The sequence below is a fragment of the Bombina bombina genome, chromosome 11 (genome assembly GCF_027579735.1).
Source record: "Bombina bombina isolate aBomBom1 chromosome 11, aBomBom1.pri, whole genome shotgun sequence".
NCBI classification, from domain to species: domain Eukaryota; kingdom Metazoa; phylum Chordata; class Amphibia; order Anura; family Bombinatoridae; genus Bombina; species Bombina bombina.
Window position 1 is genome coordinate 178,389,385 of NC_069509.1, and position 27,972 is coordinate 178,417,356.

General features: G+C 35.7%; 1 protein-coding gene and 1 long non-coding RNA gene across 2 annotated transcripts in view; one reads left to right on the top strand and one right to left on the bottom strand.

The window, feature by feature from the left end:
* The window catches only part of TXNDC11 (thioredoxin domain containing 11), a 106,275-nt gene that overhangs the window by 25,145 nt on the left and 53,158 nt on the right, over positions 1 to 27,972 (top strand). Inside the window, exons 4-5 of the mRNA XM_053694791.1 lie at positions 554 to 683; positions 13,090 to 13,183. Coding sequence (XP_053550766.1) covers positions 554 to 683; positions 13,090 to 13,183 — 224 coding nt within the window. The remainder of the gene's footprint in view (positions 1 to 553; positions 684 to 13,089; positions 13,184 to 27,972) is intronic.
* Positions 377 to 27,955, bottom strand: LOC128642120 (uncharacterized). Its single transcript, XR_008399623.1, has 3 exons — positions 27,885 to 27,955; positions 2,253 to 2,288; positions 377 to 716 (listed from the first exon to the last, which is right to left on the bottom strand). It is a non-coding gene; the product is annotated as an uncharacterized LOC128642120 (long non-coding RNA).

The window sequence follows — 27,972 nt, forward strand, 5'->3', positions numbered from 1 at the left end:
AAGGGGTGTGTGACACCAAGTGCTCATCAATAAAAAGGGACATGAAACCCCAAATTTGTATTTCATGATTGATACATTTTTAAACAACTTTCCAATTTACTTCTATTGTCAATTTTGCTATGTTCTCTCAGTATCCTTTGCTTAAAGGGCAGCAATGCATTACCTGGAGGTAGCTAAACACATTGGTAAGCAAATGGCAAGAAGCATATATGTGCATCCACTAATCAGTTTAATATATATTTTTTTTATATAAAAGTGTTATATATAATATATAATATTATATATTTTTTGCATTCACCCCTATATCAAGTTACAAAATGTAATCTTCTAAATTTTTGAAACACTTTTTTTCTGTTGAAATTTTTTTACTCATCTAATTTCTTTAATGCTGATAAATAATTTGGGAGTTCTTAGTGCTTTATAAATGGTGGCATCAGACACACAAATTTAATATTTTTTGGAACTAGCACAACTCGGATTCCAGTGGGTTTAGGTTTAGGGGTATAGCGTTTAGTCTGCGGTGTCTTAAGCTATTAATAATGTTCTTTTGCAGCTTCGGACCCATTGAGTACAAAGGTCCTATGACAGCCGGGTACATTGAGAAGTTTGTTCGAAGAGTGATGAGCCCCCTTTTGTACATTCCATCTCTGCCTGTGCTTCAGGGTTTCCTGTCACATTATGAGGTATTTCATTCTTTCTCTTCTGAGGAAATGTACCTGTATTTGAGAACTATGATCACTTTCTCTGGTTGCCACTTGTTTGCTTAAAGGGATATAACAGTCTGTTTCATTGTTGTTATAAAAAAAGCACTAAGACATGGGTTATACTTAAGAGAAATAATTTCAATATGTATAATTATTAATCGTTTATAACTTAATTTGTGCCCTATCCATTACGTCCTGTCACAGCCCTACAAGGGGGCTTGGGTCGCTACAGAAATGTCGGTATATACCAGGTATACAATATAATTTATTTATTATCTTTAAAGTAAACCTCAAATTAAAATGTATATACGTAACAATATATTAATATTTATTCCTTAGTTCATTGATTAGTTAGCTTTATAGACACATTGAATTATATTTATGTAGAAACTAGATTATGAATCGATTATACACACTTATTCCGTTACAATATTCTATACAACAGATCATAAAAAAAATATATCTTTTAAAAATTAACCTTATTCACAATAAATACCACAAATGAGAATCCCAGCACAGTCTATAATAATCCAGCTTAGTTCACTCCAATATCAGAATATGGACTATTAGCTTAACAATGCTTAATTAATAACTACCAGAGATTTATCCACAATAACCAATTTATGTACAGTTCTGAAAGAGTTCACAGTAATAACTGACCTATAAATCTGGAGTTCAAAATCCTGTCTAGCAAATACATTTCTTAGCACTAAATATGACTGGTTCTAATTTATGCAGGACTATGGATGTAAACTTAAAATACCAAATATGCTCTTTAAATTACCAGCTGCAATCTAACTGTAGCAACGAGTGCATTTGCTTTAAAATATTAAATTATAGTCACTGTCATACATTACCACATAACCAAATGAGTGTTCCGCTTCCAGAATTTCTTGTGGGTCATATAAGAAGGATTTAGTCCACTATTGCAAGGATACAGGCCTCAAAATTGTTATCTTTCTATTCTCAAGAAAGTGTCCCAAAATGGCAGAGAAGATACTTGGCACAAATCTGTGTGTTTCTCTCTCAAAAAGTTATGCTTCTTTTAGTCTGTCCCTTTCTCTAGTGTGTCTGGGTTCTTATTATTTTCTTTAATCATTCCCACAATAATTTGATAGGCCCAAGAAGTTGAACATATCATTGGTTATTTGGGAAATACCTCCCTGAGCAGCCAAATACCTTTTGGTTGTAATACCATTTTTTAACTATTGGTGACAGCAGACAACCAGAAATGCAGTCTCATTATCAATATTGCTAACAGTCTAGTATCTAAGCTTTTTAATGTTTATTAAATATACTTTAATTTCCAAACAATGTGTACAATATGTATGGGACCATATAATAGTATTTACCCTGAGTATTTTCATACTAAACATGAATATATTACTTATAATATTTTAGAAGATGCGTTTAAAAGTTACATTTCTATTGTTATCCCATATTAATATAAATACAGCATGTTAAACATTTTACATGTGTAGTTATTTATTTAACACAGCAGACACTATCTGAAATAGTATATTTAGGCAATCATATATTAGAACCTACTAGTCATATCTGGAATCCAGTTTGTATTTCAGATGTCTGGAAAATAAAAAGAATGTTATTAATTTTGAAATAAATTGTACATTTTAAATTGACTATATAGCTACTTATTAAATTCAGCAAATACTTAGCTAATATGTTACTGTTAGGTATTTCCTCTCAGATCCTCAAATACACATTTATACAATACTGAGATATACTTTAACTGAACATTAGACATCAGTTGTACTTTAAAAGGAATTTCAAAGTTATAATATAGACATGTGTTTCTGCTAGCCAGCATAATGTGTATTTAGTTGGTTCGGGGGCAATTAACAGGACTGTGCTAATTACTACAGCCTCAGAATTTTGTTTGCTTATCTGACTTCATGTACAGAATCTTGTGTCCACCACCCCAGGAGGCATCCTGGCCTGTAGTGTGTATTTCTTTGTTCTTGAAATCTGTGTTTCAGAACAAGAGGGGGTTGTTTTACAAACAGCTTCACAAAATGAATTCTTGGTCTTCATACATATATATATATATATATATATATATATATATATATATATATATATATATATATATATATATATATATATATATATATATACACAATATATATAAATTTAATAGCACAGATATCCTGACAGAAAGGTATATTTAGCTTGATGTCATAAATATTCTAGAGTAACTTGAGATGGCTTAGTGTTTAGAGAATGCAAGAGAAACAGTAAATCTGAATTGCCGATGCTCAAAAAGGCAGAATGTGACTTAAGTTCAAAAGATGTCCGCTCTTTTATGTCCCGGAGGGCAATGGCTACAATTAGAAATCGTAAGTGCTCATTTTGCAAGAAAACAAGTACATTTTTGCTGATTTTTTAAATACAAAAAATTACCAAGAAAACTTTTGCTTTGTAGTTAGGTGTAAAGATTAGAAGAGAAAAATAACATTAGTTTACTTGTTTTAGTAATAATTAAAATAATAATTGTGCTTTTTTGAGTTACTAAAATATGCTTGTTAATGAAAGAAGCAAAACTTAATTCCTTATAATATTGAATACGTACGTACTGCTGCTGTAAGATTTGGAAAATAAGGATAAACCTTAATGTTTTGAACCTACTATGGGCTCGATTTATCAAGCCCTTCACCTCCCTATGACTGCAGGTTCTCACAAGAGAACCTGCAGTCAGTATTTATCAAGCAGCAGTTATCAGACACAAGAGAGAACCTGCAGTCAGTATTTATCAAGCAGCAGTTATCATACACAAGAGAACCTGCAGTCAGTATTTATCAAGCAGCGGTCATCAGACACAAGAGAACCTGCAGTCAGTATTTATCAAGCAGCGGTCATCAGACACAAGAGAACCTGCAGTCAGTATTTATCAGGCAGTGGTCATCAGACACAAGAGAACCTGCAGTTAGTATTTATCAAGCAGCGGTCATCAGACACGAGAACCTGCTGTCAGTATTTATCAGGCAGTGGTCATCAGACACAAGAGAACCTGCAGTCAGTATTTATCAAGCAGTAGTCATCAGACACAAGAGAACCTGCAGTCAGTATTTATCAAGCAGTAGTCATCAGACACAAGAGAACCTGCAGTCAGTATTTATCAAGCAGTGGTCATTAGACACAAGAGAACCTGCAGTCAGTATTTATCAAGCAGCGGTCATCAGACACAAGAGAACCTGCAGTCAGTATTTATCAAGCAGAGGTCATCAGACACAAGAGAACCTGCAGTAAGTATTTATCAGGCAGCGGTCATCAGACACAAGAGAACCTGCAGTCAGTCTTTATCAAGCAGTGGTCATCAGACACAGGAGAACCTGCAGTCAGTATTTATCAAGCAGTGGTCATTAGACACAAGAGAACCTGCAGTCAGTATTTATCAAGCAGCGGTCATCAGACACAAGAGAACCTGCAGTCAGTATTTATCAAGCAGCGGTCATTAGACACAAGAGAACCTGCAGTCAGTATTTATCAAGCAGTGGTCATTAGACACAAGAGAACCTGCAGTCAGTATTTATCAAGCAGCGGTCATTAGACACAAGAGAACCTGCAGTCAGTATTTATCAAGCAGCGGTCATTAGACACAAGAGAACCTGCAGTCAGTATTTAACAAGCAGCAGTCATCAGACACAAGAGAACCTGCAGTCAGTATTTATCAAGCAGAGGACATTAGACACAAGAGAACCTGCAGTCAGTATTTATCAAGCAGCGGTAAATAATGATGTAATTTACTGGACTTTTTTATTTTTTATTTAAAGTTTGCATTTTAAAATAGTATTTTTATAATGCGTCAGTCACTTAAAATATATTTGGGCAGAGAGTAGGTACATGACGGCAGCATAATAATTGAGCGCATGCATGTATTGCTGAAGTGGTAAATAGTGAGTCGTAATGTATTTAGTTACCTAAGAAATTATGAAAAAATAAAAAAATTGACTAGTGAGGGGGGCTGGCGGGGAACGCAAGACAGAGTATTTAAAGTGGACATTTTACTACTTTCAGGTAACTCAGAAAGAAAATACTCAACGAATTATACTATTAGTAACATGCTCTTTCTGATAGCACATTCTCATTTTGCTTAGTTTACTATCACTTTAATGATTTTATAAAAATCTGACAATTGCAATATTATCACACTCAATGTGTATAGATGTCTGTGTTCACTATGTTCATACATTTTATATGGACATGAAAGCCCTAGAGTTTACCATTAGCTCTGTCTTCACATCATTATAAATGTCACCTCTATATATTACACACTGGTACCTCACATACACATCAGTTACAGCATTATAAATGTCACCTCTATATATTACACACTGGTACCTCACATACACATCATTTACAGCATTATAAATGTCACCTCTATATATTACACACTGGTACCTCACATACACATCAGTTACAGCATTATAAATGTCACCTCTATATATTACACACTGGTACCTCACATACACATCATTTACAGCATTATAAATGTCACCTCTATATATTACACGCTAGTACCTCACATATACACCATTTACAGCATTATAAATGTCACCTCTATATATTACACACTAGTACCTCACATACACATCATTTACAGCATTATAAATGTCACCTCTATATATTACACACTGGTACCTCACATACACATCATTTACAGCATTATAAATGTCACCTCTATATATTACACACTGGTACCTCACATACACATCATTTACAGCATTATAAATGTCACCTCTATATATTACACGCTAGTACCTCACATACACATCATTTACAGCATTATAAATGTCACCTCTATATATTACACACTAGTACCTCACATACACATCATTTACAGCATTATAAATGTCACCTCTATATATTACACACTGGTACCTCACATACACATCATTTACAGCATTATAAATATCACCTCTATATATTACACACTGGTACCTCACATACACATCATTTACAGCATTATAAATATCACCTCTATATATTACACACTAGTAACTCACATACACATCAGTTACAGCATTATAAATGTCACCTCTATATATTACACACTAGTACCTCACATACACATCATTTACAGCATTATAAATGTCACCTCAATATATTACACACTAGTACCTCACATACACATCAGTTACAGCATTATAAATGTCACCTCAATATATTACACACTAGTACCTCACATACACATCAGTTACAGCATTATAAATGTCACCTCTATATATTACACACTAGTACCTCACATACACATCATTTACAGCATTATAAATGTCACCTCCATACATAACACACGAGTAACTCACATACGCATCATTCACAGCATTATAAATGTCACCTCTATATATTACACACTAGTACCTCGCATACACATCAGTTCCAGCATTATAAATGTCACCTCTATATATTACATACGTACAGGACTGGAAATGTACACTAGTACCTCACATACACATCATTCACAGCATTATAAATGTCACCTCTATATATTACACGCTAGTACCTCACATACACATCATTTACAGCATTATAAATGTCACCTCTATATATTACACGCTAGTACCTCACATACACATCATTTACAGCATTATAAATGTCACCTCTATATATTACACACTAGTAACTCACATACACATCAGTTACAGCATTATAAATGTCACCTCTATATGTTACACACTAGTACCTCACATACACATCAGTTACAGCATTATAAATGTCACCTCTATATATTACACACTAGTACCTCACATACACATCAGTTACAGCATTATAAATGTCACCTCCTATATATTACACACTGGTACCTCACATACACATAATTTACAGCATTATAAATGTCACCTCTATATATTACACACTAGTAACTCACATACGCATCATTCACAGCATTATAAATGTCACCTCTATATATTACACACTAGTACCTCACATACACATCATTTACAGCATTATAAATGTCACCTCTATATATTACACACTAGTACCTCACATACACATCAGTTACAGCATTATAAATGTCACCTCTATATATTACACACTAGTACCTCACATACACATCATTTACAGCATTATAAATGTCACCTCTATATATTACACACTAGTACCTCACATACACATCAGTTACAGCATTATAAATGTCACCTCAATATATTACACACTAGTACCTCACATACACATCAGTTACAGCATTATAAATGTCACCTCTATATATTACACACTAGTACCTCACATGCACATCAGTTACAGCATTATAAATGTCACCTCAATATATTACACACTAGTACCTCACATACACATCATTTACAGCATTATAAATGTCACCTCTATATATTACACACTAGTACCTCACATACACATCATTTACAGCATTATAAATGTCACCTCCATACATAACACACGAGTAACTCACATACGCATCATTCACAGCATTATAAATGTCACCTCTATATATTACACACTAGTACCTCGCATACACATCAGTTCCAGCATTATAAATGTCACCTCTATATATTACATACGTACAGGACTGGAAATGTACACTAGTACCTCACATACACATCATTCACAGCATTATAAAGGTCACCTCTATATATTACACACTAGTACCTCACATACACATCAGTTACAGCATTATAAATGTCACCTCTATATATTACACACTAGTACCTCACATACACATCATTTACAGCATTATAAATGTCACCTCTATATATTACACACTGGTACCTCACATACACATCATTTACAGCATTATAAATGTCACCTCTATATATTACACACTGGTACCTCACATACACATCATTTACAGCATTATAAATGTCACCTCTATATATTACACGCTAGTACCTCACATACACATCATTTACAGCATTATAAATGTCACCTCTATATATTACACACTAGTACCTCACATACACATCATTTACAGCATTATAAATGTCACCTCTATATATTACACACTAGTACCTCACATACACATCAGTTACAGCATTATAAATGTCACCTCTATATATTACACACTAGTACCTCACATACACATCATTTACAGCATTATAAATGTCACCTCTATATATTACACACTGGTACCTCACATACACATCATTTACAGCATTATAAATATCACCTCTATATATTACACACTAGTAACTCGCATACACATCAGTTACAGCATTATAAATGTCACCTCTATATATTACACACTAGTACCTCACATACACATCATTTACAGCATTATAAATGTCACCTCAATATATTACACACTAGTACCTCACATACACATCAGTTACAGCATTATAAATGTCACCTCTATATATTACACACTAGTACCTCACATGCACATCAGTTACAGCATTATAAATGTCACCTCAATATATTACACACTAGTACCTCACATACACATCAGTTACAGCATTATAAATGTCACCTCTATATATTACACACTAGTACCTCACATACACATCAGTTACAGCATTATAAATGTCACCTCCATACATAACACACGAGTAACTCACATACGCATCATTCACAGCATTATAAATGTCACCTCTATATATTACACACTAGTACCTCGCATACACATCAGTTCCAGCATTATAAATGTCACCTCTATATATTACATACGTACAGGACTGGAAATGTACACTAGTACCTCACATACACATCATTCACAGCATTATAAATGTCACCTCTATATATTACACGCTAGTACCTCACATACACATCATTTACAGCATTATAAATGTCACCTCTATATATTACACGCTAGTACCTCACATACACATCATTTACAGCATTATAAATGTCACCTCTATATATTACACACTAGTAACTCACATACACATCATTCACAGCATTATAAATGTCACCTCTATATATTACACACTAGTACCTCACATATACATCATTTACAGCATTATAAATGTCACCTCTATATATTACACACTGGTACCTCACATACACGTCAGTTACAGCATTATAAATGTCACCTCAATATATTACACACTGGTACCTCACATACACGTCAGTTACAGCATTATAAATGTCACCTCTATATATTACACACTAGTACCTCACATACACATCATTTACAGCATTATAAATGTCACCTCTATATATTAGACACTAGTACCTCACATACACATAATTCACAGCATTATAAATGTCACCTCTATATATTACACGCTAGTACCTCACATACACATCATTTACAGCATTATAAATGTCACCTCTATATATTACACGCTAGTACCTCACATACACATCATTTACAGCATTATAAATGTCACCTCTATATATTACACACTAGTAACTCACATACACATCAGTTACAGCATTATAAATGTCACCTCTATATGTTACACACTAGTACCTCACATACACATCAGTTACAGCATTATAAATGTCACCTCAATATATTACACACTAGTACCTCACATATACATCATTTACAGCATTATAAATGTCACCTCTATATATTACACACTAGTACCTCACATACACATCAGTTACAGCATTATAAATGTCACCTCCTATATATTACACACTGGTACCTCACATACACATAATTTACAGCATTATAAATGTCACCTCTATATATTACACACTAGTAACTCACATACGCATCATTCACAGCATTATAAATGTCACCTCTATATATTACACACTAGTACCTCACATACACATCATTTACAGCATTATAAATGTCACCTCTATATATTACACACTAGTACCTCACATACACATCATTTACAGCATTATAAATGTCACCTCTATATATTACACACTAGTACCTCACATACACATCAGTTACAGCATTATAAATGTCACCTCAATATATTACACACTAGTACCTCACATACACATCAGTTACAGCATTATAAATGTCACCTCTATATATTACACACTAGTACCTCACATGCACATCAGTTACAGCATTATAAATGTCACCTCAATATATTACACACTGGTACCTCACATACACATCAGTTACAGCATTATAAATGTCACCTCTATATATTACACACTAGTACCTCACATACACATCATTTACAGCATTATAAATGTCACCTCCATACATAACACACGAGTAACTCACATACGCATCATTCACAGCATTATAAATGTCACCTCTATATATTACACACTAGTACCTCGCATACACATCAGTTCCAGCATTATAAATGTCACCTCTATATATTACATACGTACAGGACTGGAAATGTACACTAGTACCTCACATACACATCATTCACAGCATTATAAAGGTCACCTCTATATATTACACACTAGTACCTCACATACACATCAGTTACAGCATTATAAATGTCACCTCTATATATTACACACTGGTACCTCACATACACATCATTTACAGCATTATAAATGTCACCTCTATATATTACACACTGGTACCTCACATACACATCATTTACAGCATTATAAATGTCACATCTATATATTACACACTGGTACCTCACATACACATCAGTTACAGCATTATAAATATCACCTCTATATATTACACACTGGTACCTCACATACACATCATTTACAGCATTATAAATGTCACCTCTATATATTACACACTAGTACCTCACATATAGATCATTTACAGCATTATAAATGTCACCTCAATATATTACACACTAGTACCTCACATACACATCAGTTACAGCATTATAAATGTCACCTCTATATATTACACACTAGTACCTCACATGCACATCAGTTACAGCATTATAAATGTCACCTCTATATATTACACACTAGTACCTCACATACACATCATTTACAGCATTATAAATGTCACCTCTATATATTACACACTAGTACCTCACATACACATCATTCACAGCATTATAAATGTCACCTCTATATATTACACACTAGTACCTCACATATACATCATTTACAGCATTATAAATGTCACCTCTATATATTACACACTGGTACCTCACATACACGTCAGTTACAGCATTATAAATGTCACCTCAATATATTACACACTGGTACCTCACATACACGTCAGTTACAGCATTATAAATGTCACCTCTATATATTACACACTAGTACCTCACATACACATCATTTACAGCATTATAAATGTCACCTCTATATATTACACACTGGTACCTCACATACACATCAGTTACAGCATTATAAATGTCACCTCTATACATTACACACTAGTACCTCACATACACATCAGTTACAGCATTATAAATGTCACCTCTATATATTACACACTAGTACCTCACATACACATCAGTTACAGCATTATAAATGTCACCTCTATATATTACACACTAGTACCTCACATACACATCATTTACAGCATTATAAATGTCACCTCTATATATTACACACTAGTACCTCACATACACATAATTTACAGCATTATAAATGTCACCTCTATACATTACACACTAGTAACTCACATATAGATCATTTACAGCATTATAAATGTCACCTCTATATATTACACACTAGTACCTCGCATACACATCAGTTACAGCATTATAAATGTCACCTCTATACATTACACACTAGTACCTCACATACACATCATTTACAGCATTATAAATGTCACCTCTATACATTACACACTGGTACCTCACATACACATCATTTACAGCATTATAAATGTCACCTCTATACATTACACACTAGTAAATCACATATAGATCATTTACAGCATTATAAATGTCACCTCTATATATTACACACTAGTACCTCGCATACACATCATTTACAGCATTATAAATGTCACCTCTATACATTACACACTAGTGCCTCACACATCATTTACAGCATTATAAATGTCACCTCTATATATTACATACGTACAGGACTGGAAATGTACACTAGTACCTCACATACACATCATTGTTAGAGGTGTAATTGTGTTTATCTTCAAATGCTAAATTTTTTTCTACTTATTGACTTATTTTGTGATATTATTTCACAAGACTATCTATGGATGAGACTCTATAGCAATGCTTTAGCATACCAGCAGAGGGGGCAAACTATTAGAAAGAATACACACCATTGTAAAATGATTTGTGCATAAAGCATTTAGTATGCTCTTTAGTGCTGTCTATTATTTTGATAATGTCCTGTTTAATGCAGTGGGCAAGATATCTGACTGCATAGAATCTGTAATCTGTAAAGTTTGTATTGAATTATTTTATATACCTCTTTCATTTTAGTCTACAGCTAATTTTGATTGGTTGCTCTATTTCTGACTAACATACAGCTTGCTTTGCAGTATAAAAGCTATTGTTAACAGATGTTCTTTCTGGAAATTTAAAGGGACTATTATCTAATTTGCTTCAATAACATGAGGTATCTATGTGCAGCCACCACTCAGCAGCTACTGAGCATATTTAGATTTGCTCTTCAACAAAAGGATATCAAGAGAATGAAGCAAATTAGATAATATCAGTAAATTGGAAAGTTGTTTCAAATTACATGCTCTATCTGAATTACAAAAAAAGAAAAAAAATGTTTTGTGTCCCTTTTAAAGGGACACTGAACCCAAATTTTTTTCTTTTGTGATTCAGATAGAGCATGAAATTTTAAGCAACTTTCTAATTTACTCCTATTATCAAATTGTCTTCATTCTCTTGGTATCTTTATATGAAAAGCAAGAAAGTTTAGATGCCGGCCCATTTTTGGTGAACAACCTGATTTGTCCTTGCTGATTGGTGGATAAATTTATCCACCAATAAAAAGTGCTATCCAGAGTACTGAACCAAAAAAAACTTAAATGCCTTCTTTTTCAAATAAAGATAGCAAGAGAACAAAGAAAAATAGATAATAGGAGTAAATTAGAAAGTTCCTTTAAAAATTCCTGCTCTATCTGAATCATGAAAGGAAACATTTGGGTTCAGTGTCCCTTTAAGTTACCTGTCATTTTTGTAGTAATTCATCTGCTGAATTCAGTATGTTTTTAAATGCTAATGTATTAGTAGTCTGTATAGTATGTCAGTATATTGTCCTGTTTTCTGAATGCTGTATACAGTTCTTTTTAACATCACTTATGTTTTTAATGAAATGTTAACTTGCAAACGTTGGTCTGTGTCTTTAAAAAATGTTTGCCATTTGAAGCAATGACGTTTCAGTATTAACATGACCATAATGTAATAAATAATAGCAACGTTTACAATTTGAGTCAATTAGTGGAGTTAACACAGTGCAGCACATTAGCCGTGTAGCTAAATGGTTAATCCCCCCCCCCCCCCAACAACCTGGAAAGGTGATATTCTCAATAAGTTGCAACATTTCAAAGGTGTGATCTTGTCATTGTTAAAAATGTGATCTATGTTTCCGCAATATTTTACATGTGGTTACTCCTTTGTTTTCCCAGCCTGCTGTTCTTGGTTACTTTGAATTCAACAGCTCTCCTCAGCCCCCGGGCTACCTGACGTTCTTCAGCTCTGCGCTGCACTCCCTGCAGAAAGGTAACCACATCCCTGTGCGCTTCTTTGTTTATTGCATTTTTATAATGAAATGGAAGAGCAGCATTTAGTGTATCTCATCTGAAGAGGGAGCAAATACATTTGTCTAATAAACATCCCTCTTGTTTTAAATAAAATACTAGCATGCGCTAGACCTATAAAAGAGAAGAACCTAGTATTATTAAACAGACTAGCGGTCAGTGATCATTTCTGCTTGTTCAATGAGGATTAAATCATTTATGTTTATTTCTGGTAATCAAAGGTTAGATCATTGTTGTGTGTGGCAGCGACAACCAAGTGTTTAAACCACTGTTGTGCGTTACTGGCAACCAAGGACGCACACACAATGACAACTACAATGTTGGCGGCTAGATTTTTGGACTGGCTGCTAGATGTGACGAGCTGTGTGTTAATGTGCAAAAGGAGTTCAATTCTCTGAAATGTGGGCACCTAGGGACACTCTGACTTCTGTACCAAATTGCAAATGTATTTAGAAGATTGTGTATTATGATGTAGAACCAATGTAACCAGCGTTTGCTTTGTGTGTTTGATGGGCAGTAAATATTTTTATAGATGATTTTGTATGAACACGTGACAGATTTCTTTTAAAGAGATAGATAAGTGACAAGAACCTTGGTGTATATTGTGAGTAATAAAACAGACTGTTGCATTTCTGTAATACTGAAATATGCCTTGTCCATTGTTCTTTATGTGTAGCGTACCAGCATGTATTACAATATTATGCTACACTGAATACATTTATTTTAAATGCCAAGTTCCTATTTGTGATGATTGCCAGCAGCAAATGTCAGGTTTAGTATTCAGCGGGTGGTGGCTGAACTTTAATTTCCTATTTCTCTGTCTCCTGACGCTCAGGACCTGACGTCCTCTCAGTAGATTCTCAGCAGACACGAACAGTAGGGGAGCCAGGGACATTTGTGCTTTTAAATATTCTGTAGCGTATTTAAGTGACTTGTAAAATAACAGAGGTCTATTGAACTGAGAGATACAAAGCCTTCTTTAACCCTTTGTTTCCCAGAGTGATACATTGTTTAGGAATTCCATTTATTACAGCCAAGGAGTTAACCACTGTGGCAACAATATATTTTCTGGTAATAAACACTTTCAGATTTATTTTATTTAGATGAGTCTGACAGGTGCTTTTCAATGGGATCTTGTGTTGGCACATACAGCTTACTATACGGTCTGTATGCCATGACACTGTGCCATCTTTAGGTACACATAGTTGTTTAGTTTAGTCCAAACCAAAGCACCCAGGGTATCCAATGTTACAGTCTTTTTATATACACACTTTCTGAGACACCAGCTCCTACTGAGCATGTGCAAGAGTCACAGTGTATATTTGTATATGGATTTGTGATTGGCTGATTGCTGCCACAGGAAGCCGGGGGAGGTGAAAATGGGTAGCTTTGAAATTTGTCAGAAAAAACAAAATCTATTACTCATTTGAAATTTAGAGTAAGTGCTATTGTATTGTCTTTTTATTATGCACTTGTTGATTATACAGTTCTACAGATTTAATGGTCCTTTAAACAGCTTTTACTTTAACCTTTTTTGTTCATGTTTAACTGCTATTGCTTTTTTTCATATACATGATAGATACATTTTGAGTACTGTGTCCCTTTAAAGGGATATGAAACCCAACATTTTTCTTTCATGATTCAGATAGAGAATACAATTTTTTTTAAAAAGTTTCCAATTTCCTCCTATTATCAAATTTGCTTTGTTCTCGTGTTATTCTTTGTTGAAGAGATATCTAGATAGGGAGCGTGCACATATCTGCAGCACTACATGACAGGAAATAGTGCTGCCATCTAGTGCTGTTGCTAATGTATAACATTGTTATAAAACTGCTGCCATCTAGTGCTCTTGCTAATGTATAACATTATTATAAAACTGCTGCCATCTAGTGCTCTTGCTAATGTTTAATATTGTTACAAAACTGCTGCCATCTAGTGCTCTTGCTAATGTTTAATATTGTTACAAAACTGCTGCCATCTAGTGCTCTTGCTAATGTATAACATTATTATAAAACTGCTGTCATCTAGTGCTCTTACTAATGTATAACATTATTATAAAAACTACTGCCATCTAGTGCTCTTGCTAATGTTTAATATTGTTACAAAACTGCTGCCATCTAGTGCTCTTGCTAATGTATAACATTATTATAAAACTGCTGCCATCTAGTGCTCTTGCTAATGTTTAATATTGTTACAAAACGGCTGCCATCTAGTGCTCTTGCTAATGTTTAATATTGTTACAAAACTGCTGCCATCTAGTGCTCTTAATAATGTATAACATTATTATAAAACTGCTGCCATCTAGTGCTCTTGCTAATGTATAACATTATTATAAAACTGCTGCCATCTAGTGCTCTTGCTAATGTATAACATTATTATAAAACTGCTGCCATCTAGTGCTCTTGCTAATGTATAACATTGTTATAAATCTGCTGTCATCTAGTGTTCTTGCTAATGTATAACATTATTATAAAACTGCTGCCATCTAGCGCTCTTGCTAATGTATAACATTATTATAAAACTGCTGCCATCTAGTGCTCTTGCTAATGTATAACATTGTTATAAAACTGCTGCCATCTAGAGCTCTTGCTAATGTATAACATTGTTATAAAACTGCTGCCATCTAGTGCTCTTGCTAATGTATAACATTATTATAAAACTGCTGCCATCTAGTGCTCTTGCTAATGTATAACATTGTTATAAAACTGCTGCCATCTAGTGCTCTTGCTAATGTATAACATTATTATAAAACTGCTGCCATCTAGTGCTCTTGCTAATGTATAACATTATTATAAAACTGCTGCCATCTAGTGTTCTTGTTAATGTATAACATTATTATAAAACTGCTGCCATCTAGTGCTCTTGCTAATGTATAACATTGTTATAAAACTGCTGCCATCTAGTGCTCTTGCTAATGTATAACATTGTTGCAAAACTGCTGCCATCTAGTGCTCTTGCTAATGTATAAAATTGTTATAAAACTGCTTCCATCTAGTGCTCTTGCTAATGTATAACATTGTTATAAAACTGCTGCCATCTAGCGCTCTTGCTAATGTATAACATTATTATAAAACTGTTGCCATCTAGCGCTCTTGCTAATGTATAACATTATTATAAAACTGTTGCCATCTAGCGCTCTTGCTAATGTATAACATTATTATAAAACTGCTGCCATCTAGCGCTCTTGCTAATGTATAACATTATTATAAAACTGCTGCCATCTAGTGCTCTTGCTAATGTATAACATTATTATAAAACTGCTGCCATCTAGTGCTCTTGCTAATGTATAACATTATTATAAAACTGCTGCCATCTAGTGCTCTTGCTAATGTATAACATTATTATAAAACTGCTGCCATCTAGTGCTCTTGCTAATGTATAACATTATAAAACTGCTGCCATCTAGTGCTCTTGCTAATGTATAACATTATTTTAAAACTGCTGCCATCTAGCGCTCTTGCTAATGTATAACATTATTATAAAACTGTTGCCATCTAGCGCTCTTGCTAATGTATAACATTATTATAAAACTGTTGCCATCTAGCGCTCTTGCTAATGTATAACATTATTATAAAACTGCTGCCATCTAGTGCTCTTGCTAATGTATAACATTATTATAAAACTGCTGCCATCTAGTGCTCTTGCTAATGTATAACATTATTATAAAACTGCTGCCATCTAGAGATCTTGCTAATGTATAACATTATTATAAAACTGCTGCCATCTAGAGATCTTGCTAATGTATAACATTATTATAAAACTGCTGCCATCTAGAGATCTTGCTAATGTATAACATTATTTTAAAACTGCTGCCATCTAGTGCTCTTGCTAATGTATAATATTGTTATAAAAATGCTGCCACCTGGTTCTCTTGTTAATGTATAACATTATTATAAAACTGCTGCCATCTAGTGCTCTTGCTAATGTATAACATTATTATAAAACTGCTGCCATCTAGTGCTCTTGCTAATGTATAACACTGCTGCAAAACTGCTGCCATCTAGTGCTATTGCTAATGTATAAACATTGTTGCAAAACTGCTGCCATACATTGCTACAGACACGTCCACACTCCAGAGCTTACCTTTCTGCGTTTCAACAAAAGATAACAAGAAAACAAAGAAAATTTGATAATAGAAGTAAATTGCAAAGTTGCATAAAATAACATATTCTATCTGAATAATGAAAGAAAAAAATTGGGTTTATGTCTCTTTAGCCTTACAGTATATATACAAAATATAGGCAGGCTTGTGTGGGCATAGGGTTCTGATCTGCCATCTATGTAAAGAACGTGCTGTTTTATTGATGTAACATGTTTCTGTGTGCTTTGGATTTTTTTTATTGTAGTATTTTCCCCCTTAGTTTGTTTCCTTGATATTGGTGCATGGCTGAATGATGAGGAAGAGACCTATAAAGAATATCTAATGCAAAATATGTGCTGCTCAATACCAAAAATAGTATTATTATTATTGAATACCACTTATCATAAAGTGTTGTAGATCCACGAAATAAGTGATAACGAGCCGGACCATCTTTGGTTCTGCACCTGGGTAGTACTTGCTGATTGGTAGCTAAATATAGCCACCAATCAGCAAGTGCTATCCAGTGTCTGGACCAAAAATGGGCCCACTCGTAAGCTTACAGTACTGATTTTTCAATTAAAAATATCAAGAGAATGAAGAAAAATTAATAATAGGAGTATATTAGAAAGTTGCTTAAAATTGCACGTTCTATATGAATTATGAAAGAAAAAAAAATTGGGTTCAGTGTCCCTTTAACCCCTTCACCCAAACGGATGTATTTATACGCCGTGATGTACTTTGGCTATCATATTGCACCATATATATATAATGTCCTAGCTTCAGGCATCTGCCGCATATGGAGCCGGAGCACGATCGGTGCTTCGCTTCCATATGAGGGCAGACGCTTGATCGTTATAGACGGTGACACTGTGTGTCACCGTCTGTAACAATCTTCTGTTGGTGCCGGTGGGAAGTGTGGGCTGGAGACGTGTGGCGGGTGGGTGGCTCTGCAGGGGAGGCAGGAGCGAGTGGGAGGGCTACAGAGAAAAAAAAAGGGACAGAGAGAGATGGGGCAGCTACAATACAGAAAAGGGGATCTGGGGGTGTGGGGGACCCTAAACTAAAGATTGTGGGTGAGGGGACACTACGCTACAGAAAATTTAATAAAAATAATAAATAAAAAAATATATACCGGTATTTAAAAAAAACAAAAAATGGTTTTCAGGTACTGGCAGACAGACAGAATAAGAGAAGTGTGGTGCGCAGCTGCAATTAGCGGCCTTCTAATTACCAAAAAGCAATGGCAAAGATATATATATATCTATATCTGCTATTTCGGAACAAAGGGGATCCCAGAAAACATTTGTGCCATCTTTGCACAAGTGGTATGTAAATAATTTCAGTGAGAAAAGTACCAATTTTTTTTTCCTTCAAATTCTTTTTATTAAAGAACCACAGGTACAATGAATTAAGTGCATACATTGGCATGTCAAGTCCCAGCGACATTACATTTCATATCATGAGTTGAGCACAACATAATGAATATCGATACAATATCAGTACTGATACAGTTGTTATCAGAAAATACAAAGAGGAATATCAGCTCATTTTCATAAAGTATAGCACACATGTAATCTGCTAGTTTGAGATTAGAACATTGTTATAACATAGACCAATCCATGCATTGAGGACCATATCAACATCAGGTGATTGTTATCTCATATTGTACCTGCACTTCTTAGTTTTTTAATATTAATTCAGTAACACACACCATAACAAACAACACAACACGTAACAAAACAATAAAACGCGATAAACTAAACATGTAAACTAAAGAAAACCACACAGATCCCAAGTATATTCAGAGGTATGTGAACAGCTGCCTAATAGGAAAGAGATGTATTGATATATTGACATAATCCCCAGCTGAACATGTATGGGAGACATCAGTACAAAAATCTCTCAGTAGTTATTGACCGCAAAACTGCACTGTCAGGCAAATATCTTTTGATAGACATTAGGCTATAAAGTGACTGAATAAATGACCCATCATGAAAACTGTGGCTACCTTAGGGAGTTAGTAAACATGGCTGCCTCAATACTGCATGTCTATGCTCACTTACTAGTCTCTTAGTAAATATGAATGGTATGTGCATAGGCTACTAAACATGATTAAACATGTGTGGCTAGAGTTCGGAGCAGGGCCTGGTATGTGTGTTGGTACCGCAGTTTGCAGAGCCTTTTTTTTTTTCTTCTTCTTTTTCCCTTTTTTTGCTTCAAAGATATGTCTAATAAAGTAGTGGTAACAATGATCATATTGTTAATTGTCAAGATATAATACTAAACAGAGTTCTGTTAATAACCATTATCTCACTACCTGACAGCAAGGCTATCTTAATAATGCATGTATATGATTACTTAATAGTTTCTTAGTAGATATGAATGGCAAATGTATGCGCACAGGCTGCAGCAATTGGTACATGACATTAACGTGCGGAACATTAATATTGTTAGAACAAATCCCTGGATGTGGAGATATACCTAATTGACATACAAAGAAAATGGGGCCGGTAGGGCTACCTTGAAGTAAATACAGATCAGCAGACAGATTAGACTCACTCTGAAATAACATGAAGTTCTTTGTAGGAGTATACAGGTCTTATCTGAACTACATAACTCAATTCAAGTTAAAAGCGTTTACTTTCCTAGAATCATGCGATTGATTCATTACAAATAATCTGTTAATCCTCCAAATACATAAATCAGCGAAACAGTAGATAGCGAGTACTATACTTGACAAGGCACTCTTCAAAGATCCTGTAGGAGATCCAAAAAAAGCCATAAATTGAAATTTGCCCTCATTAAGGAGAAGCTGTCCCGCTCTTTAGGTATTTACACCTCCAGCATTTCTAGAATAGTGTCACTTCACACAAAGCAATATTCGGATCATAGTGAAATAAAGTATGACACATAAAAGCTATAACATAACTCACCGGGAAGCTAGATTTAAAAGTAATCAGGGAATGTATAGTAAGATAAAAAAACAAAAAACATGTGCATTTAAGTACATTTGATGAGAGCTTTGGCGCAATACAGCATCCATGCAGAAATTAGTTATAGACAGTTTCCCTGGTATAGGTCTTTTGTGCATTAAAGTAGTTTGCATTGAAAGGGGTCCTTCAATGAAGCGAGAGTCCAGCAGCAAGAAAGTTTGTCCAGACAATTAAGTAGACACACTGAGGAGCTGCAGCATCGACAATAATAAAGTTGCAAACATGCAGCAGTTAGGAGGATGCACACTGTGGAGTGACCCAGCGACAAATGAATTGGCCCATAATGATCCATCAACCAATTCCCACACGGACCAAGAATAAATAAGTGAACCCAAACGGTTCAGAGGGTCTCTCACGGGGTCGATAAGCATATGGATTTTGCTGCTCTTTATCTGCATGTGCCCCATCAATCGGCCCATCAGATCCAGATTTGCTGATTGAACGTGCGCACACATTTCCAAGTCCGTATGCACATTGATCATGGCGGTCATCATGTACAGCAATGGGCACCGGCAGGGCGACAGGGGTTTCAACCGCGTTCTTAGCAAGGTAAGCGGGGTTGTGGCCTATCCCCGTTTTAGAGCTTAATCTGGAGTCCATGGTTGGAGCTATAGTGGGTGCTGGAAGAACCATAGAGGATAGCAGGAAGCTGTTGTTTGAATCCGCAGTTGGTGCTATGACAGAGTTTAGCCAACCTATGCGAGAGGGAGATGCTCCGGTCACCAGAATTGTTGCAGCTGTTCCCCTCTGTGAGGGGGCTGAGGCTAAAAGGCTGATGTCCACCCGTGGGCACGGCGCTGTGCTATCTATCACGTTCTGTAAGGTAGGATGGGAGATAGACTTCAGTTGTCGGCGCGGTTGTTCCATTGCTCTCACTGATGTGCATAGGTTAGAACAGGACAGGAGGAGCCGGTCAAATTTAGTCAGCAGTATGGCCTTTATTTCATCCAAGGCATAGATGTCAGTATACATTTCTTTAATGATGAGCCTCTCCATTGCCTAGGGTCAGAGTAAAATTATGTACAGTGTGGCGGGAAACAACCCGTCACTATGCCAAATGGCTTATTGTTTGTAACCTGCTTCTCGGGGGCCAAGGGATAGTATGCCTCGATCCAGTAGAGTTCTCGGGCACAAATATTGCCAAAAGAGTGAAGGATTGTGATGGTGCTAGCCACTATTAACTTCGAGCTACTCAGAGCCTCAAGAGTCAGTGGCCATCTTGGAGCGCCGCCCACCGGAAGTCACCATTTTTTTTTTTTTATTTGATTGCATTTGGCGGTTAAATGGTGGCATGAAATATATTAAAATGGGCCTAGATCAATACCTTGGGTTGTCTACTTAAAAATATTTATAGTTTTGACAGGTAAAAAAAAAAAACAATAGCAAAAATGCTAAAAATTCTCTGGTATTTTGGGCAAGTTTTTGTCTGAAAGTCCCAGTAGTGAAGGGGTTAATAGTAGAACCCCCCCCCCCCAACTATATAAAACATTGTATCAAACTAAATGCAAACTAATAATATTAACTGTTTATTTTATGAATTATTTACTTAAGTCAGATTTCCTTATCTATTAAAAGATGTGAAAACAATTGCTCTGTTTCCTTTTTGGCATCTAATTTTGATTACCATATTTTGTTAAGCCCTAAACATAGATATTGAGAACTGAAACTATGTACATATGGGTATATAACTTGTATGTTGTTAGCATAAAAAGGTGCAAGTTTCATTACTGCAACAAAGGAAGTAAAACGTCACAGAAACAAATTTGGGTTATTGCACAGTAATATGCAATATAAAAATATCCAATAAAGTGGGTTTAGCTCCTTGTTTTGTATATGTATTTATTTCACCATAGTCTTGTGATTTCTCAGAGCTATAATTGTAATTACCACTGAACAGAACTATTTTTCGTTTTTGTCTTCCAGTAGTTTTTTTGGGGATTGCAGTTAAACTTAATTTACCACAAAGGTCACGTAGGTTTCTTTTAGCTAAAACGTGGACATTTAACTGTGTTATGTTCTATTCAGCGCCACTAATTACAGCCACACCTGCCTGATAAAATTGTGTTCAGGACTCGCAATTTATCTTTCTGCAAAACAAATGCTGAAGAATTGTGTTCAGTAATCTTGGCGTATCTCTAAGTGTGATGCATGCCCCTTAACTTCACAGCAGAACCTTCTGCAGTATAACCTCTTCATTGCAGTCTTCTGCTTTTTGTCTCTCTAACTGGCTTGTTATTTTGTTTGTACATAGACTATTTGCAAGCTCTTATTCTATCGTTTATGGCACTCTGAGCCCTCAGGATGTTCATACTTTGCCAACACTTATGAGATTTACAGTCTCTCCTTTGGACTCGCTGTGTAACCCATAATCTACTTCACTCAACCCCACATATGTCCTTCATTTCTCTAAATCCATACAAAGTTACATAGAAACATAAACATAGAATTTGACGGTAGATAAGAACCAAAAGGCCCGTCAAGTCAACCCGTACCACACATTACTTATTACTTAGGATAGCCTTATGCACGTCCCAGGAATTTTTCAGTTCCTTTACAGTCCCTGTGTTTACCACCTACATTGGAACTTTATTCCATAAATTCACCAACCTTTCTGTAAAAAAAAAAACAGCTTCCTCACATTTTTCCTGAACCTGCTACCCTCTAACTTAGGATTGTGACCCCTTGTTAAGGCATTTTGTTTTTTTTGTGGAAAATGCTTTCAGCTTCCACTTTATTAAGACCCTTTGCATAGTTGAAGGTTTCTATCATGTCACCTCTTTCTCTTCTCTCCTCATAGAGAGTCTTTCTTTGTACGTTTTATATTTTAGACCGTGTACCATTTTGTACCCCTTCTTTAGATAGTTTCTAGTTTATGTCCTTCTGGATATATAATCGCCAGAACTTTTCACAGTATTCCAGATGAGGTCTAACTAGGGATCTGCAAAGTGGCATAAGAACCTTCCCATTTCATCTCCCAATGCAACCAAGTATTTGACTGGCCTTACCGGCTGCACTACCATTGAGACTAATTGCCCTTTGTTTTTTTGGATCTTATATTCATAATTTTGCTCTTGATTATATTACATTTTAGATCCCATTTACTTGCACAGTCCTCCATTTTTTTAAATAACACTGCTCATTTGATCCACCCCTCCTAGAACATCAAGTCTGTTATAAATTTGTGTATCATTAGCAAACAAAAAACCTTCCCCTTGAGCCGACTTTTAATATCACTGATGAACATGTTTAACAAAACAGGCCCAAGAACTGACCTGTGGGGGACACCACTATTAATTGACTCCTCATTTGCCACCAATCAGCAAGCGTTACCCAGGTGCTAAATCAAAAATGGGCAGGCTCCTAAGCTTCCATTTCTGCTTTTCAAATAAAGATACCAAGAGAACAAAGAAAAAAATGATAATAGGAGTGATTAGAAAGTTGCTTAAAATTGCATGCTCTATCTGAATCATGAAATTAAAAAAATTGGGTTTCATAACCCTTTAACCCCCTAAGGACCAAGGACGTACAGGGTACGTCCTACAAAAACTGTCACTTAATGACCAAGGACCTACCCTGTACGTCCTCAGGGTTTTCAAAGTGCTGGAAGTTATCGTGATCGCTTCCAGACACTTTTACGGTATTGCAATGATGCCTCGATATTGAGGCATCCGATGCAGAGGGAGACACTCTGTGGCCCTCTTTGCATTGGCCAGCGATGGTGCCGATCGTTGGTGGGTGGGAGCCATTGCAGGGAGGCGGGTGGGCGGCCCATAGCTGGGAACTTCCGGCCGGTGGGGGATCTCATGTGCGAGCGCGTGATCACTTAACAAGTGGTGGGAGAGGAGAATGGGAGATAAAGGTTGGAAAGGGATCGGGGATCCTACCTAATAGCTTTTGACTTCACGACAGTTCCCTAGGGCAATTACAAATTAATGTTAGTTACGCTCTATGCTGTCTGGTCCTATAGGCTTATGAACATATAAAAACATATGATCAGAAGTACAGCGGGACTAAGCATATATGCATCTAGATCAACCCCTATTATGCATGACTCTCACTATGCTGCATATGCTCTCTATGTGTGAGTTAGAGTGATCTGCTTGTTAACAGGTATAATAGGAATCATATGAGTAGCTGTAATAATCCCCATGTATTAATACCTTTCATTAATTTCCACATTATATATTTGTTAGGCTGTGCTGCCATACATTAAGATTACTGGTGTTTAATAGGTATTAGTTATGGGGGGGGGGGGGGCTAAACTCCAAGTTTAGTCCATTTGGGGTCCTGGTCTTCAACTTAAAGATCCAAAAGGTCTCCTGTCTGGCAAGTACTCTGCCCCTAAGATTTATAGGTTTCAAGTTGGTGGGTGGGTGAGACCATGTAACCTATCATGACACCTCTTCTATAGGCAAACTTGCACTCTCTTTCCACTAGATCAACCAGATCTCCATCAGCAGATAGCATCTTAAAGTGTTTACTTACTATTCTACATATATCATTAAACTGATCACTGTATGTAGCAAGGAAAAATGCTTATTTAGCTGTTTTGGGCAAATCCTTTCTTTGCTTAGTTCTCTTCCTTAAAGGGACACCGAACCCAATTTTTTTTTCTTTTGAAATTCTGATAGAGCAGCAATTTTAAGCAACTTTCTAATTTACTCTTATTATCAAATTTTCTTCATTCTCTTGGTATGTTTATTTAAAAAGCAAGAATGTAAGTTTAGATGCCGGCCCATTTTTGGTGAACAACCTGGGTTGTCCTTGCTGATTGGACAGCACCAATAAACAAGTGCTGTCCATGGTTCTGCACCAAACATTTGCTGGCTCCTTAGCTTAGATGCCTTCTTTTTTCTCAAATAAAGGTAGCAAGAGAATGAAGAAAAATTGATAATAGAAGTAAATTAGAAAGTTGCTTAAAATTGCATGCTCTATCTGAATCATGAAAGAAAAAATTTGAGTTTAGTGTCCCTTTAATAGAGTTTCCCTATCCAGGGAAGCCACTGATTTCCTCACCCCTTCAATCATTGGCTCTGAGTACTCACTATCCTTCAGTCTGTTAAGTTGGGAATCTGATTTTCAAACTGCAGCTGGGTAGTGCAATTTCTCCTTACCCTAAGCATCTGACCCTTAGTTATTGCCTTAAAGACCCTATTTGGGTGATTACTGTTAGCATGGAGAAGTGTGTCCCCCGTTATTGGTTTTCTGTAAAGATCTGACTTAACCATACTTTTCTCCCCATTAATGTCTCCAATCACTGTAACATCCAAAAAGTTTACCTTGTATTTCTGGAATATAAAAGTGAAAGTAATGCCTATGTTGTTTGAGTTCAGCCAAACCAGGAAGGAGACAGCTTCACCCTCACCCCCCCCCCCCCCCTCAAGACAAAAATCAAATCATCAGTATACCGCTGGTAAAAGATGTTATGTCTGAAGGGATTTCCCTCTCCAAAGATGTGTTGGGTATTTCTAAACTCAGGACAAAATTTAGAAACTATTTAGCATGGTTGTTTTTTGGTGGTTGTAGTGTTTTTTGTTTGTTTATTTGTTTTTTTAATTTTTTTTCATCATATTTTATAAAAAGAAATTATAGTAATTTATAAGATATGAGGAAAATAATGGTATCTTTATAAAGTACATTTAATGGCGAGAAAACAGGTATATAATAAGTGTGGGTACAGTAAACGAGTAAGAGGAAAATTACAGCTAAACACAAACACAGCAGAAATGTAAAAATAGCCTTGGTCCCAAAAAGTAAGAAAATTGAAAAGTGTTGTTGTCACTAAGGGGTTAACCTGTCCTGGGCTTCTCTCGGTCCACTCCTAGAAATCTACACCACGGTAGAGGGACAGACAGACATGTCTGCCTGGTCACATTACAGGGTATACCATCATGTATGGATCTGGATACAGGCAGCAGTGTCAGTGACTAGACAAAGCTGTATTTACACTATCAATTTAAAAAATACAAGTCCTGCTGCAGCCCTATCTGAAAGAGAGGTTATTTCCAGATGAATGTGATAGTGTTTTGGTGCAATTCACTAGTTAGGAAGCTGCCCTTCCATTATAAGTTCTTGAAGAATAGGAACCACCACTTTTCAGCAAAGAGTGGATTTGGGTGTTAGGAAGGCTGTAGATAAAGCTTTAATTGTATGTCCCAAAAAATACAAAGTATGATGTTTTGGGGGTTTTTTTGTTTGTTTTTTAAACTTCAGTAAAAATGTGCCATTTTCGATAACAACCTTGATACATTCCAAATACGTGCAGTTAAGTCACAGCTCCTGCCAAGTGCAGTTCCACATTGCCTTTGCATTTTATACAATTATACCAGAATATGGCTAGAAAATGGCTAGAAAATTCAGGCATTATAACTAAGGTTGATTCAAGTGACTGGGCTTCAGTTAAGAATAGAATTGTAAAGATATAGATATATGGTGATTTATTCTATTTATTGTTACTAAATAGCCAGTTGGCCATGGACAAATGACCAACTGCCATGAAAATATGAACTTTTTGTATCACTGGCTGGGAGTTTCAACTGCTGCTGATCATCGAAACATTCCAAGGCCTGTTTCAATTTAATCAAATGTTTTTGGCTTAGCCTCAGTACTGGCTATTTGGCAGAGGACGATGGACTGTGTCTTATCAGGGATTTCACATATCCAGCACGTTAGACCTACAGAAGAGGACAGTGGCTAATGATCACACACATGACTGGTGAAAGCCATGTACTATATATATATCAGACACTGGCATGGGACTGGGTATAAATCTGGCATATGTAGCATTGATAGAGTAATGTTTACTATTGTTAAGCTGATTTTTATTAGAACTTTTGCTCTGTTATTTCTGCAGCAGAAACAATGCCTGGAAAAATGACTTCTCCCAGCAGCTCCAAAAGTCACATTTGTCGTAAAAGCAAAATCCACGCTCCTGTTTGTTCCTCTAAAATGTTCTTGTTTTTGTTACTCCCTCGTGAGGTTATTTTTATTTTGCTTGCTTGTAAAACCAGTATAAAATGCTTGTAAAGTTTTCTGTAGCCATTTTTTCATCAGCTTTATTCTTTAACAAATTCCCCATACATCCATTTGTTTGTCTTCAATTCCTCACAGTTATAAAATGTTTATAGTTTATTACAGCAGTAGAAGCTAATGTTTGACTGTTTGCGGTAGCATTTCACAAAGGGGATTAGCTCTGCTTTGACTATTTAAAAAGCAACAGAGACTCCAGAATGTTCTTAGTTATATTGGTCACAACCACTACACCCACAGCCTTATTACATGATCCTGTTACTTCATTCACAAGGATACTCAGCCAGATTCACAAAGACCTGCCGCTGGAGTGAGTTTGTATTGTACAACTTTATGTCCATACGGGACAAGACATATGCTTAATTTGGTTGCCATTCAAAGAAAAAAAAAAAGCATAATACAGTACTGGAAACTACAGTTTAGAGAGCACCCAAGGTCCCTCACTTATGTGGGGTCACCTCATCTCTCTCTGCCCCCTTGCAGGCAAGGCGCTAATAAGTCAGGGGGTAGTACTTATTGCATATTAATACCCTTCAGTTCAGCTTCTCCTACTTACGGACCTCTCTCTTTCCATCATGTACAATATAGTTCTCTGAGTTGTTGTACAGTAGATGTTTGTTGAAAACCCAAGAACATCTCCTCCTTTTG